Here is a 19,735-nt window from a genome sequence, read left to right on the forward strand (position 1 = left end):
ATGTAGATTTTCCTAGTTTTAATGACGGAAAGTCTTAATTTTATTAAAGACACAGAGGCGAGTATTATGCGTTTCTTTTCTTGCTTTAATTAAACAGCAGCAATAGAAGAAAACTACAAATCCCATAAGCAAAGAGAAACTAGCCAATGGTAAACGATTTGTAGTTCATTTACAAGAACCAATAAACACCAATGTATGCCATTATGACGTAACTTGACTGCGAACAGCCCTCTTTTCTTGCGTTTAAGAATCAGCTAGTACGAAATAAAGGAAAAATAGAAGCTAAAATAAGAACTGCCATAATAAAGGATAACAATTCAGAACAAAAGTTCATAAGTCCAGGAAACTGTAGATGAAGAGAAGCACACTAGTGGTCCGGCAAACCAAGGAGTGAAGAAGGAGGAAGAATAAACGGTGGAGCATCCAAACCCTGAGGCAACGTCTTAGGTGGCAGGTTGAACAGCCGATGTTGACACTGGAGGGATGGGAGGAAAAGAAAACAAACAACAGTTAGTAATATCAGAGTTGGGATAATACTCGCCTCCGTGTCTTTAATAAAATTAAGACTTTCCATCATTAAAACTAGGAAAATCTACATTTTATGACAAGACCGGAGGCTCCTATTATGCGTGTTTAAAGCAAATTAATGACATTCATAGAGACATTATCAACAGGTTTACAACAGAAAATTCTGAACACATTGTCATTAGACCAATCAGTGGATCTAAGAATGTCCTCAAGACGGGAACCCGTCCAAAAGGCTTTACTTGCCATAGCACCTCTGGAAGAGTGAGCTCCAAATCTGGAGGTGTCGATGCCTTCCAAAGACATAATCCATTTAACCCAGAGGGCTAAGGTAACCAAGGACACAGGCCGATAAGGCTTCCTGAGGAAATAAGGAGTTGGGGAGTTAAGGACGTTCTTAGATGAGCTGTCATCTGCTCATAAACTTTCAAACATTGTGCAACACATAGTTTAGGGTGATCCGGAAAATATGGGTAAAAATCAGAATGCAAATTTGTTTTAGTTCTTCGAGACACAGTAAATAGCACACCAGAAGGAGTAAAATGTCTAGAGGAAATATCCAAAGCTTTTACATCAGAAAGACGTTTAATAGAAATGAGACATAACAACATAGTGAGTTTGGCTGATAACATTTTTAGAGTAAGGGAAGAATTGTCGGGCCATGAAAGAAGGAAATTTAACACTACGTTAACATCCCACAAAAATCTATACTTAGGTAATAGTGGATTAGAAAATTTTACTCCCTTTAAAAGTCGGCAAATAAGTGGGTGTTCACGCACCGGTTTTCCGTTGACGAACTGATGACTAGAGGAGATGGCTGATCTGAACAAACTGATAGTAAGAAAGGCTTCGCCCTTGCTAGCCTCGGCGGCAAGAAAGTTCACGATAAAGGTGACATCTGCTGAAAGGGAATCAATGTGTTTTCCCAGACACCAGCTGTGCCATAAAGCCCAGGCTGACTTGTAGGCCTTTCTTGACCTTGGAGCCCAGGCCTGTCTGATATATTCCGAAGCTTGAGCCAAAATGAGAAGGGAAAACTGGGAATTCCCGAAATTCTCCATGCTGAAAGAGAAGGAAGGTTTTCCAAGACAAGGTTGTGAGGAAGTTGAAGAGGGTCCAATAGGAGATCTGGAAAAGGAGGAATGAGGAAAGGATAATCTATGGCAAGTTCCAGAAGTGTTGGAAACCAAATCTGGGATTGCCAAAAAAGAGCAATAAGAATTACAGTGGCTTGTTGACGCCGAACTTGTGCTAGCACCCTGCTGATCATAGCGAAGGAGGGGAAAGCGTAAGAGAGGGACTTGGACCAATCTTGAAGAAATGCATCGGAGGCCAAAGCCAAAGGATCCGGACGCCAACTGTAAAATAGAGGAAGTTGGCAATTTAGTCGAGACGCGAACAAGTTGATCGTCAAGGGGCCCCATTTGTTCTGTAGTAATTGAGAGATCGCGGGATGGAGTTTCCAATTGCTTGAGTCGGGGAGATGACGAGAGTGCCAGTCGGCGATGGAGTTGAAGGTTCCTGGAAGATACTGTGCATGAACCCCAATTTGGTTTGCAAGGCAGAATTCCCAAAAGCCCTTTGCTAATTCTGCTAGGGGTTTGGATCTTGTGCCTCTGAGATGATTTATGTATCGAACTGCCGAAATATTGTCCATCCTGAGTAGGATAGCACAACAGACCTTGTCCTTTGCGAGGCTTCTGATTGCAAAGGATAGCTCTTCCGTTCCAGGCATCTAAATGGTCTATCCACCATTGCAGTTCTGTGCGAGAATCGTGATCTAGCGGAATGGTGTCTGCGTATGAAAGCCCTTTGCGCAAATGTTGAATCTTTAAACGCTGAAGGGCCCGGTAATGTAAGGGACCTGGGAATATGGCCTGTATGGAAGAGGAAAGAAGACCGACTACGCAGGCGAGAGTTCTTAGTGAAATGGAAGAGTGACGTAATACTTAAGAATCTCTGACTTTATAGATTTTATTTTTGCAGAAGGAAGTTGCAGAGTGGCCTAAATTGAATTGATTTGGAAGCCTAAGAATTCTATAATTTGGGTAGGGAGAAGAAGAGATTTTTCTTTGTTGATGATGAAACCCAAGTCTGATAGAAGAGAACAGGTTAAGTTGAGGTGAGTTAAAAGCGATTGCGGTGACTGGCTTATCAGAAGAATATTGTCTGGATAAATGAGAAGTCTTACGCCCTGAGCCCTGAGGTGTGCTACCACTGGCTTCATGAGCTTGGTGAAACACCATGGAGATGATGAGAGACCGAAAGGTAGAAATGTAAAATGAAAGAATTGGTCTAGCCACTGGAATTGGAGGAACTTCCTGTGTTCTGGGTGGATTGGGACTACTAGATAAGCGTCTTGTAAATCTAAACAAACCATCCAGTCGTTCTGAAGAAGAGATTCCCTGAGATGGAGGATAGTTTCCATCTTGAAGTGGCGGTAGACAACAAACTGGTTCAAGAACTTGAGATTGATGACCGGTTGCATTTTCTTGTTCTTCTTTTGGACCAAGAAAATGGAGCTGGTGAAACTGGAAGGATCTAGATGAGTGACTGCAATTGCTTGTTTTTGCAGAAGAGACTGGACTGCCGAAGAAATAAGAGCGGACATATCTGTAGAGAAACGTGGAGGAGGAGGAATAAGGACTTGAACTGAGGTTGAATAGAATTCTATCATATACCCTTGAATTGTTTTTAGAACCCAGGGATCTAAGGTGATTAACAACCAATTCGGGAAAAAGTGACAAATACGACTGCCAACGGGGACCTGGCAAAAGGATGGATTTACCTGATTGATTGGTATTCCTGGAGTTCCTTTAACCTCTGGAGCGGAATCCTCTGGCCCTTTGTGGGTAAAACTGCGGCCTGAATTCCTAGTAGGCTGTGTTGTAGGCGCCACAGGAGCCTTGATTGTAGTGTGAGCGGCCGGAAAAACGGCTCCTGCCTCTGCCGGCCCTGGCAAAAACACGCTGGTTGAACATTTTCTTTAAAGACTGTTGAGCCTTGTCCAGGGAGGTAAAGGTGGCTACATATTTACCCAGCTCTTTGATACAGTTGTCGCCAAAAAGTAAACCCTCTGTTTTGACTTGGGGTTGTATTGTAGCCAGGTTGACAAGTTTTGGGTCTAATTTGAGTAGGAGACATTTGCACCTTTCTTGAGAAAGATCAGCATTAGCATTCCCGAGAAGGCAGACAGACCTCTGGACCCATAAGGAAAGTTCTTCAGGATCAATAAAAGAGCCATTGATTCTGGCTGACTCAGCAATATCAAAAATGCCGGTGAGGGGGCCAATGACATCTAACAATTTATCCTGGCAGGAGGTCCAGGCTTTATCAATTCCTTTCCGAGGATCTTTGCCGAATTTAGTGAAATTTTTTAAAATGGGTTGATCGATTGAAGGCGTAATGGAAGACTTGTGTGCAAGAGAAGGGCGTGGACACTAAGATTTGAGCTTGGCTCGAGTTTGTTTATCCAGCGGACAGAATAGCTTGTCGGACACATAATCACCCACGTGAGCAGCTGGAAACCATTCAGTTGAATTGGGATGCAAAATGAAGGAGGGATCAAACATTGGTAAACCCTCACAATCTAGAAGCGGTTTGGGGTTGAAAGGCTTAGAGGAGGAAAATGTAGGTTTCTTTGCAATAGGAGAAGAACAGAGATCATCGTGGTCAGAGGGGTCAGCATCTGAGTCTGCGTCAGGCAAATCATCATCAATGTCCTGAATGGAAGAAATTACCAATGGAGACATGATATGTTTGGTTTTGGATTTTCGTTTCTGAGAAATATTCAAATTATCTGGATTTTTATTCTCCTTAGACGGAGCCTTCTGAGGAACTGCATCCTCTGCCATGGGTGAGGGAACCTCAGAAATCTTTAGCGCCAATTTTTGAGTATTTTTTTACTGGGAAATGGGAAAAAGGCGCTGTCTGCCTTCCCCTGCAGACTGGGCTGATATGGTTTTATTTAGCATTTTTAAAACTGAAGATTCCAGATTTTTGAACAATTTATTTATGGAACTGTTCACTGCCTGTTGGACAGAATTTTGTAAGAACACATTAATGTCCTGTTTGATAGCAGAAACTTCCTCAGGAGTAATCATACAATAATAACAGTAGCATAAAATGAAAGTTCTTAACTTGGCTGGGAGCAGCAAGAAAAGAGGGCTGTTCACAGTCAAGTTATGCCATAATGGCATACCTTGGTGTTTATTGGTTCTTGTAAATGAACTACAAATCGTTTCCCATTGGCTCGTTTCTCTTCGCTTATGGGATTTGTAGTTTTCTTCACTTGCTGCTGTTCAATTAAAGCAAGAAAAGAAATGCATAATAGGAGCCTCCGGTCTTGTCATAAAATTATTTCTTTTAACATACAGTTAAACTATCTACCACCCCATCGGGATGATAGAGGGCAAATGTGGTTGCAAAATACCATAAGGAACTTCTGTCATAGAATAGTTTTTGCCAGTTTTTACCTTTGCTGCTATAAGAAAACCTCAGCTAATCAGTGGCAGCTGGTGATCTTTCAAACGGGTGGATCGTAATACATTCAATGAATTCCAGGAAGCGAAGAGAGCTAGCCCAAATTATTCTAGAATCTTGTTCTTACGCACACTCACTCCCCATCACTCAGCACTCATTTTCAATCACTCATGGTTATTCTCACTCAGTCCTCGTTATTCAGTCACATGCTGTCCCATATGCACCCACTCTCCTCACCTGCAAAAACTGCATTTTGCTTTCCTTCATATCTGTCAATATGTGAAATTACAGGGTGACGTTCGCCTGGTGCACAAAATAGACGTAAGTATTTTGAAACAAACAGTGACTTCTGAGACAGCGGACTGAAGCAACTGTGCTCATTTACACAAACAAGCGAGTGTTTGCAACACCCAGCAATGTGTTGATAAATGTGTTGACACAGAGACGCAGCTCGCACAGTGCACTGGCCGTGACACAGGGACAGACTGACTCACCACTTTTCACCTAAGAAAGGCGGGTTAGAGTTTCGCCCACATTTTGACATAGTTTTGGTTTGGTACGAGTTGTCGTTATCCAAAGTCTCTTAGAGAGCAACAGTTTAGCTCTTACTTTCGTTCTTTTAGGCTTTTACTACCGTCTGTATTTCATTCCTTAGAATCAAATGCAGAATGTTTTGATTGTCTACAATGTTATATTATTATTAGAATGTTTTGAAACTGTCCCTCAAGTTTAGTCATGCCGCTCATTTCACCATAACACACACACACACACACACACCAAGCGCTTAGATATGTTCATTAAATAATTTGATTCTTGTTTCCTTATGTCTTTTTTAAAATGCATTTGGTTTGCCCTCTGAAATGGCACTTTGGCTAGATTAGCAAGCAGATTTTACTTCTTTTTGTTATGCTACGGTCTCTGTTAGACGTAGCAGAGGGCATGGAAGAGACTGGAGAACTGGGGAAAAGGCGGCAGGGCAGGAGATACGACTTACCCTTGAAAGGAGGTATGGCATGCTTCTAGAACTCCCGTTCTCTGACAAAGGAGAAAGTGGAAGTAAACAGATACACTGTGCATGCACACAGTGGCGTAGTGTGGGGGGTGAAGGGGGGGCCGGCCGCACCAGGTGCAACATCTTGGAAGAGACTCGAGTGCTAAAATCCAAGGGTTAGGGGGCGCTAATTACTTGCCTTGCCCCGGGTGCTGACAACCCACGCTACGCCACTGCATGCACAGCTAGAGCATGTGCAGTATCTGTTTACTGCATGTGACCCAACGTCACAGAATCATTAGAACTTCTGATGATGTCAAGTCACATGGCGAAGGCCTGATCCATCCCCCTCCCTCCCACACAGGTAACCTCTTTCACTGGAGCCCTCAGTGATTGACACGTAGTCTTATGCAGGACAGGGTTGAAACATGCAACAGGCTACCTTCAAAAGAGAGGCTTGCAGTGCATCATGATGGGTGTGCCCTGGAGGGCCTGAAGATCGACAGGCCAGTGCTAGAACGAGGTAAGCCCTGGTTCAACCCAACATAGCTACTAAGTTGGGCACATATGCACTGTGTCCGTGAAAAGTGCCGGGCTAGCGGACCCACACCAGCCAGAACTAATTTTTTTAATTAGTATTGTAAAAATTACTACAGTGATTATGAATTTTGCCTGTTGATTTTGAAGGAATTTGGGCGGGTGCAGCACCTTCGCACAAAGCAAGGAACCACCACTGCTGCTAATGCTTTCCTTTCTATGTAAGTATGTCATTGTGGCAGCTTTTGAATCCACTAGAAACTCTACATAGTACTTTTGCTTCGACAGATATAGAACAGTGTTCACAGTACATGGTCATCCTTCCCCTGGCATATGGCAATGGTCATTTATTCAAGTTCCAATTGGGATTCTGTGAAAATGTGTGTAGGAGGATTACAGTTGTCAAAATATAGACAAGGCAAAAGTAAAAGAAAATGTGTTTACAGGTAAGTGGGTGCGTTATGTGTTGGGGTGAGGTGAAGGAGATGTAAGGAAGTGCACTCGGAAAACAGTGAAAAGAGATGATGTGTAAGATATGCAGATGGCCGCAATGTGGAGCAACAAATGGCGTACTTGTCTAACATAGAGTGAATATAACAGGAGCAATTGAGACGCTCTGAACACCAGTACTCTTTCCACAGGACTCAGTAATGTGTAATTCACAGTCTCACAATGTCACAATTGAAACCTTTTTTAAATAGTTTACAACACAATCTTTGTTGTTAGTCATTTAGTTAAACAGCTAAAAACCACTGACAAAGCCATTAGTTCTAGATGGTTTTAGATAAATGTCAGCTGTTGTGTTATTTATCTGGATGCAATAACAGAAAGCTCAGAGAGGAACAAAGATACCGATTGGGTGGGGCTCGATGGAAATCACCAAAATGTAGTTTATGTGTTTAAGCCATACCCTTAATTACATAGACCACACTCTTTTTACAGAACCCACACTTCATTCATGCCACCTAAAGCCCTGGATATAATTGATGGGAGAACTACTTTGTGAATGCTTACAAGTGCCCTTTTTGTAGATTTTATAAATACTGCACCACATTCAATCTGACACTGCTGTGTTTGGAATATTTAACTTCAATTGCGCGGTATGCCCTCAAAAAAGGACATAACATGCATTTTTTCCAGTAAATATCAGATGGTTTGACCTGCTGAAATTTATCAGGGAGATGCAAACTTTATCACACCCTTATTGGACGTGCTAAATTCCGCACAACTCATAATTCCAAACCCTGAGCAATCCCTGCTTGTTTGTCTTCAGGCAACTTGTAATTGAGCCCAAAGATGAACTGGAGCTGGCGCGAAGCAGGACATACATAAAAGCCACCTGAGAGAACTGGTTGCAGGAAGTCATACTTTATTACCAAACATGCAAACAAATTTACTTGGACTATTTTCCAGAAACTAATTACAAGCATTCATCATTCATAGTGTCATAAAAATCCATAGAAAATAATATATGAGACGCAGATAAGTAAGCACCAATGATGATAATATAGTTTATGAAAAAAATATTTTACATACGTGTGATTTAACTGAAGAAAACAGACAGACAGAAGTTATATTGTTTGCTTTCTCTAGAGAAGATATTTCCCTGACAACAATAAGTGCCTTTCTATCAGATGAAAAATTCAGGGCACCGGAAGTGATGGTAAGTGGGGACCAAATAGTCTAAATATGAATTTCTCACATCAGATGGTCAGGAGCACCTGACATTAGTAAATATCAGTAGTGTGGTTGACTGGTAAGACCGGATCAACACTTTTAAGTCACAACTAACTGGCTAACATTGAAAGCGAAGTTAAAGGGTGCAAAATCTTTGAATTTGGAAGCAAATTAAGGTCATCGTATTGAAAGACTTGAGGAGCCTGGTGTAGGTAACCTAGATGAAACTTGGAGGAAAGTCTAGAAGGAAGCTACCATGCTAATTAAAGGAAGTCCTACCCACTTATCCAACCTTTTCGGTTCTGAGATCCCGACCCCTTAAAAAGAAACTGATTTTATAAAATGACAGCAAACATGACCTTATCACTTCTAAGTCCATGAGACCGAGGGTTCTCCTTTAGGTCCTCACCTTGCAACACCTACTCCCTTAGGTGACCTCTGGGTCAAACGGTGTCAGGTGGGAGACTGTCCCCTGCAATTCTCAAGTGCTGCATAGCCAAAAATGTGAAGTGGCAGGTTTGTAAGATGTTTCCTTAACATATGAAACTTTTAAGGTGGCTTTCTTCTGCCTTAGCCATTATACATTCAAAGAACGCTCCAGTTAGGTGGGAGATGGATTTTTATTGTTGATTTCCTTTTTCATAAGAAAGAATGTTCACCCAAACAAAATCTGTTAGTCTCTTCTTATATTTGCCGTGTCTTCAAGTCATGTGCTAGATCTTTCGAATATGAAATGCAACATCACCCACATAACTGAAGATACTAATTAAATTGAGAATTCCTGTCAGTGTCTTATAGAATTTTTATGATTTTGTCTGAGGTTGGCTTCTGCTGCAAAGAAAAATGGACAAATGAATAATGGTGTAAAAATTGCATAACATAATTTACTTTTAATTTGTACCGTTATCATCAACAGAATTTTTTATTTTAATAGTAAAGCAAAACTGGCAGACTAATGGATATTAACAAGCTTTCCAAAAGATGACATAGGAGCAAGTAAATAAAAGTATGCACTTATAGAGGAAAATTCAGATGAAAACACGTGTGATAGCAGGACTTGTGCACCTATGAAGTAGTCGTGTGAATCAGACAAAAGAAAGAATGTTCACACCTGGTTGAGGTCAATGGTCTTGTTTCAGTGTTTACTTTGTGTGCAGAAGATGGGCACCAGCACTCACTTTTGGGGACCAAAACTTACTTTCCATAATCGAACTTTGATCCAAAGCAGTGGCAGCTGGTGATCTTTGAAATTGGTTGGTTGTGATACATACAATACATTCCAGTGAGCGAATAGAGTTAGCCCAAATTATTCTAGACTCTTCTTCTTATACACACTCATTCACACTCACTCTCCATGACTCAGCACTCATTTTGAATCACTCATGGATATTCTCACTCACTCCACATTACTCACTCACATGCTCTCCCATATGCATCCGCTCTCCTCACCTGTGAAAGCTGCATTTTCCTTTCTTTCACAGTTGTAAATATGTTTATTGCTGTGTACACCTACTTTACACTTTCACATCTGATAGTAATTACCATTGGCAGATATGTGACTATTGCCCTGTCTGCTCGGCAGAGAGGCCACAAAAGGGACCGGTTGAACATATAGTTTGCCACCTTATGGCCCAATGGCAGGCACTGTGAGAATCTCCAACTCCTGCCAGCCTCCATTCTAGAACTGTCAATAGTATCCTATCATGAATATCTACCCACACCCTGAACTCCCTAGACACACAGAGGTGGTCCAGAGCACAGTAACCCTGAACAAGAGTTATATCTTGCATGCAAAACAAGTACAGAAGCACAACGTTTACAACAAGCATTGGGAAAGCCAGTAGGGCTGGCTTTACTGTGCTGATTCGAACACACACCGACATTCAGAGATGTTGTTTGCCTGCATTAGCAAATTAACAGCAGCTGTATTGGTGCTGATAGTACTTGTGCTATTATGACGATGTAAGAGATGATGGGTAGTACTCCTGTCATAACCGAGATCTCAGACACCTGCAATGCTGGTTGGCTAGCACTTAATCAGAGACTAATTAGAAAAGGCATGAAAAGATGTCATTGTTGAGTGTACTACCCTTAATGGAGTCCCTGTGGCAGACTAAGAAGGATCTCCTCACCCAGAGATCCTACTGTTTGAGTGAACTCTTTCCAAACTTCTGCATTACCTTACAACTGCGTTGTGAGCGTTCACAGGAAGTGTGATCAGGCCATCGCCCACACAATAACGGCAGTTTGAGATCATTATGGTGATTGTCTTGCTTTTGTAATTATTGATTTGTCACTAGACTTTTGTGCACACAGCACAACCAGCTGTGACCGGAAGGGTTGAGCCATGTATAAGACATCACGTGTTGCTGCAGTCAAAGTGTACTTACAGGGTGATGGTATGTGGCAAACTGACACGTAGTCTCCAGCATGGCATGCATACAGCGGGGTCTGATGATGCAAATAGCACTTAGCGAGGGAACAGCACTGGGGCAGGAGCTACCAGGGGATACAGCGACCAGAGCCGGGGGATCCAATAGTAATCAGCTGAAATCACTAGGAGTGGGACAGAGGGAGCTGCGCCTCTTAAAGTTCTCATGGCTTAACAAACTGTGCCGACAATGCCCCTTTTTTTTAAATAAACTAATTAATACAAAGTTTAGTTTTTTAGTAAAAGAGTTTTAAAGGTAACAAAATACCCCACTATGTGTGAGTCATTATTTAGTAGCCTTATGTTACGTGTGACATTTTTAATCAGATGTGACTTTATAGCCAACAGCATTCTGCATGCTGGGAATTCGGCAATTTGTGCAATCTGAAAAGTCTCAGGAGACTCAAGAGTCTGGGTATGTACAATCTAACACCCTGATCGAATCATAGCTGCTCTTAACTTTTTACCTGTTATAGATATGTCCAAAATATGGTTGTACATTACAGTCTCTGTGACCTGTACCTCGGTATCTCTTTCTCGTGTTCATGTTCCCTGTTAGTCTTAGGGGGCATTTTTCTCCATTTATCTTCATTTTTCCTGCAGAATGTGGAATGTATGCTGGAAGAAAGTGTCTTTAGCCGACTCAGAACAGGGCACCCCCAATGACATTACGGTGCTAATTACGACTTCGACCGCCGTGCTGGCAGCCGCCAAAAGACCTGCAGCACGGTGGTCCTCAGACCGCCATATTACGACTGCTGGTGTCTTTCCGCCATTTTCTAGGTGGAAAACTGCCAGCAGTCATATTGGCCCTGGTGGACTAGTGGCGGTTGCACTGTTGACATCGCCACGCCAACAAAACACCGCCCACCGTATTTCAATTCGAAAAACAGCGTGGCAGTGTTGTGTTGGCGGGGTGCTGGCGGCGGTGCAAGTGCCAAGACCCTTTTCCCTTCCAGACAACCACCTCAACGACCAGTTAAGGTGACCGTCCCAAAGGGGAGGAGGGGTGTTGTGTGTGCACGTGTGTGCTTGTGAGTGTGTGTATGGATTCAGGGGGTGTTGTGTGTGTATGCGTGCATGAGTGTAAGGCTGTTGTGAGTGTGAGTGAGTGAGTGAGTGTCAGGGTGTGTGTGCATGTGTGTCAGCGTGTGGAAGTGTGTGCATCTGGGTGTATGCGTGTATGCAGGAGGGGTGGGGGTAAGTACAGGGTGCGGGGGTTTACTACAGTGAGTGAAGGGTGATAATGTTGTAAGGGAAGGTTAGGTGGGGGGCTGTTGGATGTAAGGGGGAGTTGTTTAACAGCAACAGGAATGCAAATTCTTGTCGCCAGTAGCCTTTCCGCCAGAGTTTTCATGCCGGGGCTACCACCATGAAAACCCTGCCAGAAAGGGGACTCATAATACTGCCGGCAGTCTTAGGTGGACCGTCGTGTCAGAGATGCTTATCTCCGGCATGGTGGTCCGACCACCCTGGCAGTAGGAATTGGAAAGTGGTGATTTGGCACAGGCCAAACGGCACACTCGTAATATGGCGGTCCACACCGCTGGTCCGTCGACAGTCTTCAGACCACCAGACTCGTAATGAGGTCCTGCATGTTTTAAAGGCACCTGCTCTAATGTACGATGGTCAATTCCTATTTCCATCAGCCAACGTTTTCTTGCAATTGTGAACCCTTCTGCGATGTATCAACACATAATGAACAGTTAATATGTAAACTGGACAGATTTTGCTACAACAGCGTTTTGTAGGAAATCACCTGTGATGATACCGCTTCCCAGCATTCACTCTCAAACCTTGGTGAAAGCATTTATTCAGATAGACGTGAAAGCTGGTGATCATGAAAGTGGCTTGTAAGCGAGAATGAGACAAGCACAGCAGGAATATCCAAAACACACCTGGCACTGTCACTGAGGAGTCACAGGTCCTGTGAAAGCATTAAAAGGAGAACACCTTTTATTCTGAATAATATTAAAGATGTGTAACTGTGGGTAGAAACACAACTGAAAATGTAGTGAACGGCTGCCCTGTCATGAATATTCTGCTGTTTCAGAACCATCAGGAACAACTGTTCACAACAAATGTAAGCTAACAAGCTGAAAATGCCAAAATGGCTATGCTTTGTATATTCAATTAAAAAACTGACTCTCTATGCAGTTGCAGGTGAATCTGAGATCAAGCAATCAGCATATTTCCAGACCCCTATGGGCAGCTAAATCCTGGTCTTTCTAACTGTCAGGACCCCCCTACTGAAAGTTACTTCCCATGGCTGGCCACTCACCACAGGAGCTCACAACTTTTCTCTTGCTAAAAGAAGTCAACACAGTATAACTGACTTGCAGGCCTTAGCCTTGCGATGTGACACATAAACTGTAAGGTAGAGAGCTTGCAGTCCCATAGCTCCCTTCGGTCCTGCTGGGCCCACCACTGTCAATAATGGCATTTGCTTTATGTAAATCACCATACCACTACAATGATCTATGTCCACTGAAAACTTACATTTTGTACAACTACTTGAACAAAACACTGAGGCCCTCATTATGAGTGTGGTGGTCTTAAGACTGTCACACTCACCGCCACACTCGCAGTCGGACTGCCGCCATAGTGGCGGTCCGATTGCCACATTACAAACGTGGTGGAGTCGACACAGTCCGACCGCCGGCACTGCCAGGTTGCTACCAGTCGACAGCCTGGTGGTCTCGGTGGTCGTAATCCGCCAGGGCAGTGCTGCACTGAGAAGACACATGCCCTTCTGAGGTCCTGTGTCTGTACTTTTCAGTCCCCTCGCATGTCAAACAAGTCTTCATACTGCGGTGCCATCATAAGACTTTTTATGGCAACAGACAAGACATATTTTAGGCCTGGAAACAACACTGAATCGATTATTCATTTGTATCTAGTTCAAGCCCATGTAATACCACACAATACTGAATAATATGTTAAACGTGTTGAAAAGTGGGCACACAAATATAACCAAAAGCAGAAGCTACCTGGCACCCATCTGCCAAAGAGTGCCAAAACAAAGCTCGATCAATCACTAGTAAAACCATTTATTTTTCTGCTTCGATCTAGATATGTTTTGTCTGAAAACAACAATATTTTATGTGCAATTCATTGTCTAACCAGCCTGCTCTTTTCATTGTAGCAAACACACTCTAAGGGTGACCTGTGAATAAGATGAAATTAAGAAATATGCACTTGAAATTGTAGTGCTAATTAATGGATATTCATAATCAAAGATAAACCCACCCTCATAATTGGTATAAAACAACTGGTATAGTGAGAGCGATGACACACTAAGCAAGGTAGAGCTAAAGACGAGGAAAAGAGATAGGTTAAGTAGGGAGAAACATACTTTACACATAGAAAGATGGGGAAACATCCTGAACAACTAGCTCTAAACCACTACTTGCCTGAACCACTACTGCTAAACAACTAAAAAGTCTCTACAACTAAGTACTGAACAACTACTGTCTAAACAACAATTGTGCCTGAATAACAATTGCCTGAATAACTAATTTTAAGGTAAGGTTTTCTTTTTGTTTTTTTATGGTTTATTAGTTGTTTAGAATATATATCAAAATTAGTTGTTGAGGCAATTGTTATTCAGGCACAATTGTTGTTTAGACAGTAGTTGTTCAGTACTTAGTTGTAGAGACATTTTAGTTGTTTAGCAGTAGTGGTTTAGGCTATAGTTGTTTAGGACCTAGTTGTTCTGTCACATATTCAGAAAGATGAGATTAATAAAGAAAGATACAGAGAGGTTGCATGGACATGCAAAGATAGGTAAGATTTTAGTGTGAGAAAGAAAGGTAAGTAAAGCTAAGAGTTATGGAGAAGAATGATGGAGAGATATGGGGTACATCAATGGGTAGAGAAAGAGGTATGGTATGGGAATTAGTTAAAGGGAGGTCGATTTGTAGTGAGGTTGTGTGTTTATAGTGATGCAAAGGGGAAAGAGGTGTGGTTGAGGGGAAAGATGAAAAGAGTTCTAAAAAGACAGATCAGGTAAATAGAGTAGTAAGGAGCGAAAAATGTAGAGCAGGGTTATGGGTAGAAAGAGAAAAGAGGTAAACTAGAGAAAAAGAGGTAATATAGATTAAGAAAGGTGTGGTTCAAAATGGTAGGTCAAATAGAGGCACCAAGAAAAGAGTAAGGGAGGGGGAGAAGTGAGATAGAGAGAACAGAGGTAGGAAGAGATATAGGGGTTGGAGAGTTGAAGTATCATACTAATGGTCAGCAAATTTGAGATGCTACATATTAATAAAGGTATGAGATAGAAAAAGATATGGGGTACAGAGAAAATCAAGGTAAAAAGATGAGGTGAAGGTTGGTGAGGCAAAGAGCTCTGATGGAAGGTTAGAAAAAGATAAGGAGGGATTGAGAGGTGAAGTAATACGAGAGATGAGGTGGATAAGGAGGTGAAGTCGATGGAGAGATATGGGAAGGGTTAGATGGAAGTAAGACAATGAGGTGCAGCGAGTGGTGTGAGGAAGACAGATTGAGGTAGAAAGAGAAAGTAGAAAGGTGAGAACTTTTAAGTAGGAGGTAGAACAAGGTGAGGCAGAGAGAAGTGTACTGAAGGAAAGATGAAATAGATATAGTGGAGGTAGAGATAGTTGAGGTGCGGGGTGGCTAAGGACAGAGATGTAGAGACACTTAGAGAAACAGAGTGATAAAGAGAGATGGGCCAGGTAGAAGAAGGGAGCTGAGGTGAGGAGAGAGACATTAGACAGAAATATTGCTTATATTTTATTTACCACAAACTGCCTGCCTGACAGAGTGAGTGATATGGTTGGGCAGGCACATACATAAAGCTTTTATGAAGCGTGTGTGCACAAATGTCAAATTATAAAAAAACAAAGAACCTCCTTTATAGGAGGACCAATAATAGGAGGACCTTCTGACCGCCCCATCACTTTATCAGGTGGCACTTGGAAGTGAGCACCCAGGGCTATTACCCACTTTGCATATGCCTTGAAACGTCTTTGTGAGTGGAAGACAGATGGGTTGGTTGATGTTTGTGGCTGCAATCGTTTTTTCTGTGGACTGTATTTATAGGACAGACTTGCTGATTTTTCTCACCTTTGGGCGGGTTGCGCCCACAGAGTTTGTTCAGGTGCGCCTGTGGTATGGGCCTACTCAGACATACAATCCAGATGTGACTGATAATTTGGTATCTGATGACTTCTAACATAGCGTGTAATGCAGTGACTTTGTGGGTGTATGACCTACTATTAGGCTAAGGTGACATGTAATAGGGCAGTGACATCTACTACCCTCAGAGGTCGACTCAAATCTTTTGACTCAGACAGGAGTAATGAGATCATAATGAGATCATCAAATCAAACAATGAGAACCATTACAATCAAAATATACAATAAGGAGTCAAGAATGTATACACATCATGACCTATGTGGTTATGAATCACCACACCAATTTAGTAAAGCTTAAACATGTATTGCCCTTAAATTGACAATACTAAGGTCACATGAATGATGCGCCAAACCAAATGATTGCAATACAGAAACAACACATGCTGTCCAAAGCGGCTGAAGAATCTCAATTTTATAAATGCTATCACGATTAAACCCTCTAAAAGAATAACAAAAAAATATTTTGAACAATAGAAACAGAATTCATTAGTTGTGCTGTTAAATCAATCTCAATCAGTTAATAAACATTTAATCAAATACTTGGTCAGACATCCTAGCTACCAAACTCTAATTCAAAAAACGTATGGGGCTAGACTTAGCACATGTAAAAATAAAAAATAAGGCAAAAGAAGTTTGGAAAACATCTAACTACGGTGCTAACAACATATGTGGTTGGATTTCTAAAGGGAAAAAACATGCAAAAGAAAATAAATGCACATTGGTTATACTCTTCTAAATGAGACAGCAGCTAGCAGAGTCTTCATCAGTAGAACAGAGGAACAGCAGGTCTTCAGCAGTCAGTCAGCATCAGAAACATGAAAAGTGAAAACAGTTCAGTAATGTTGGGACTATTGTATTCTGAACTGTTAAAATCATAAGTAGCTGACACTAGCAAGAGCTGAACAGAACTGACTTACATCACCTAAAACGTTGCTAAATTGAAGTCCCAAAAGTTACTCGCTAGGCTTCTATTGGACAAGACTATGAGGTGTGAGAAGTAAGAAGCCAATTAAAATATGCCCTTTCTCCGGTTTGTTTCTTTCTTCATTCCTTTTCCAAGATAGGCTCATGTTCACGCTTCTCTCAGGATGGCAATTTTCTCAAAAATATAACTTTGTAAAAACAGCATCACAGAACATGACATTTAGCTAACGTTGCTTCCTACCAGAAACTGAAGGTCATTGTTAAAACTTGCAATATTTATCACAAGGAAGTAAAGAGTGAGAAAGCAATAGATTTCCACTGTGAACTCTTAAAAGGATGTCTACTAAACAATGTTTGGCTGAAGCATTTCAGTAAAGTCAGCATAACATTTTAACATTGTGCTTCTGGAAAAATACTAAAATGTAGGCCTTTTTGCAAATGCTAATACATGAAGAATAAAACATTTCTAATAGTTTAAAAACCATTAGTTTTGTAGTACAATGATATTAATTTTCTTTTGTCAGTTCACATAGTTATAATTAATCAAAATACATTTTCACAGACATTTATTAATTCACGTAGAAATCGAGGTGGCGGACACCATGTCGACCACAATTTAAACATACACATTTTATTCTTCTCACACAAGGTTCCCTACTTAGGACTTTTAGTACACATTATGTTGTTTTACATTTTGGTTACTCATTTTTATTAATCATGTTTACTCTCTAACAATCCCTCCTCTGACTGAAATATGTGCCGTCACAAAAGAACACTTCATTAATGAGACAATTAAAACTTTAGTTTGTTTAGTATATCTACAGTTAGGCATTCACAATTCTTAAAAATTTCTCAAATCATGACAATATCTGCTTCTTAACTTTTCCATTTCTATTTCTTCCCTCGTCTGTTTATTTTTCATCCGTTGTAATTGTGTGAATCTATACAGTTTGTAAAGTTTGATTATACAAATGAAACACACAGTCACTATCAATAATGGTTCAGTATCAATCCCATAGCACCTTGACCAACATTTCACAAATAAATTTCCCATTTTAGTGAAACTTTTGCCTGTATTTTTGGGCAAAAAGCGGCGCAAACTTGCAAAATACAATTGTACTTTGTAAGTTTGCGCCGCTTTTGCGTAAAAAAATGATGCAAATGTGGCGCTAAAAAAGTATAAATATGGGCCTTAGTATCAGTTCTGGGTTGAGGCCTATATATACAAAGCTTCCCTACATGCTGATAATCTAAAGCAAGCTTCCCTTGTATGTTAATCACACTATATGCATGATCATTCTTGTAATTGTGTTTTACTAAACCCTTTTCTATTTTCTCCTTCATTGCCTTTCTTCTGTCATCAGCCTGATTCAGGAAACCTTTTTCAATTGGTGAAAGTATACATGTCAAATTATTTCTATGTGATTAGGCTGTGCCAACATCTATGTTTCTAGCTTTAGCAATACTACTCAAGTGTTGGTTAACTGGAACAAAATAAAAAACTGGGTCAAAATTTGAATAAAAATACTGTATGAATTCCTGATTATAAAACCTTGTTAAAAAAAAGACTACAACTAATCCCACAAGTTAGTGGCAAGGTATGATATGTAATCCCTTCTCGCACTGAGGAAGGAATTTGTGTATACACATAACATCTTTTCACATCCATAGTTTCAACATATTTATATAACAAACAATATAAAACATTAGAGGAAAGTTCTCCTTTTGAACTGTCTAAAGCCCACATTACAACCCTGGCCGTCGGTGCTAAAGCGGCAGTAATACCGCCAACAGGCCGGCGGTAACAAAAATGGAATTATGACCACGGTGGAAACTGCTCAGACAGACAGCCACTTTAACACACCAACCACCACAAGGTATCAATAAGCACCATCACGGTAACCTCCAACAGCTAGGTGGAAAACAATGTACCGCCCACACTATTATGACAGGCCTATCCGCCACCTTTTCCGGGGCGGTACCAATGACAAAAAAAAGCACGTTGGAAACAGAACACATAAGTCAAAAGACTCACATCTGGACACTCGGGGAACAACCACAACACCATGGAGTCCGAGCTGCACATATTTCCGATGCTCGTCTACCTTTTCCTGCATTATGAGCAGCAACACCGGCAAAGACGAGCATGGTGAGTACTGCCGCCTGGCACACAAGGGAGGGGGAGGAAAAAGAGAGTGACACACACACGCAACACCCCCACCCCCAACATCATACACACAATCAGATGCACAAACATTACATATCCACCCGTACCCCTCAGGAATAATGCAAGGACAAAACGATTGGAAGAAAGTGAGTGTAATACGATAAAATAACATGAATAAGTGCATCAAAGTAGAAACATATATACATATGTACAAATGGAGAGACACTGCCCAGTCCTCAATATCCGTGGGCCACAGGGCCACATCACATAGGCCAAGGCCCCACCTCACTCCTGCAACAACACGTAGAGAACACTGCAGGGGCATCAGGTCAAAAATACACAGGCACCTCAGGGAGCCAGGGAATGGGGGTACCTCAGCCAGAAGATGGTACAACACCACTGGTCCTGGAAGGGGCTACATGCCCTGTGCGATGTCCTGGGGAGTGCAAGGCCACAGTCTCTCAAGTAGGTGGTTTGCTCGCTGCTTGGTCCTGGTGTGTGCAGGGCCACAGTCTCTCAAGTGGGTGGTTTGCCCACTGCTTTGTCCTGGGGAGTGCAAGGCCACAGTCTCCCTAGTGGATGGCTTCTCTACTGGTTCTGGAGAGGGCCTTGTGCCCAGTGTGCTTCATCCTGAGAAGGATGGGGTGAGTGGATGGCTTCTCCACTGGTTCTGGAAGGGGCCTTGTGCCCAGTGTGCTTCATCCTGGGAAGGATGGGGTGAGTGGATGGCTTCTTCGACTGGTTCTGGAAGGAGCCTTGTGCCCAGTGGGCTTCATCCTGGGAAGGATGAGGTGAGTGGATAGCTTCTCCACTGGTTGTGGAAAGGGCCTTGTGCCCAGTGTGCT

At 41.9% G+C, this 19,735-nt stretch overlaps 1 protein-coding gene across 6 annotated transcripts in view; it reads right to left on the bottom strand.

Moving 5' to 3' along the window:
* The window catches only part of ADAP2 (ArfGAP with dual PH domains 2), a 486,416-nt gene that overhangs the window by 36,209 nt on the left and 430,472 nt on the right, over positions 1 to 19,735 (bottom strand). Inside the window, exon 11 of one of the 6 annotated variants that reach the window (XM_069199982.1) lies at positions 7,923 to 9,040. The exons of 4 other annotated variants lie outside the window; for them this stretch is intronic. In XM_069199982.1, coding sequence (XP_069056083.1) covers positions 8,997 to 9,040 — 44 coding nt within the window. In that variant the 3' untranslated portion in view covers positions 7,923 to 8,996. Of the gene's footprint in view, positions 1 to 7,922; positions 9,044 to 19,735 lie in introns of those variants that run through there. One more of the 6 variants, XM_069199981.1, reaches the window with a different exon arrangement.

Source organism: Pleurodeles waltl, chromosome 7 (assembly GCF_031143425.1).
Source record: "Pleurodeles waltl isolate 20211129_DDA chromosome 7, aPleWal1.hap1.20221129, whole genome shotgun sequence".
Lineage (NCBI taxonomy): Eukaryota > Metazoa > Chordata > Amphibia > Caudata > Salamandridae > Pleurodeles > Pleurodeles waltl.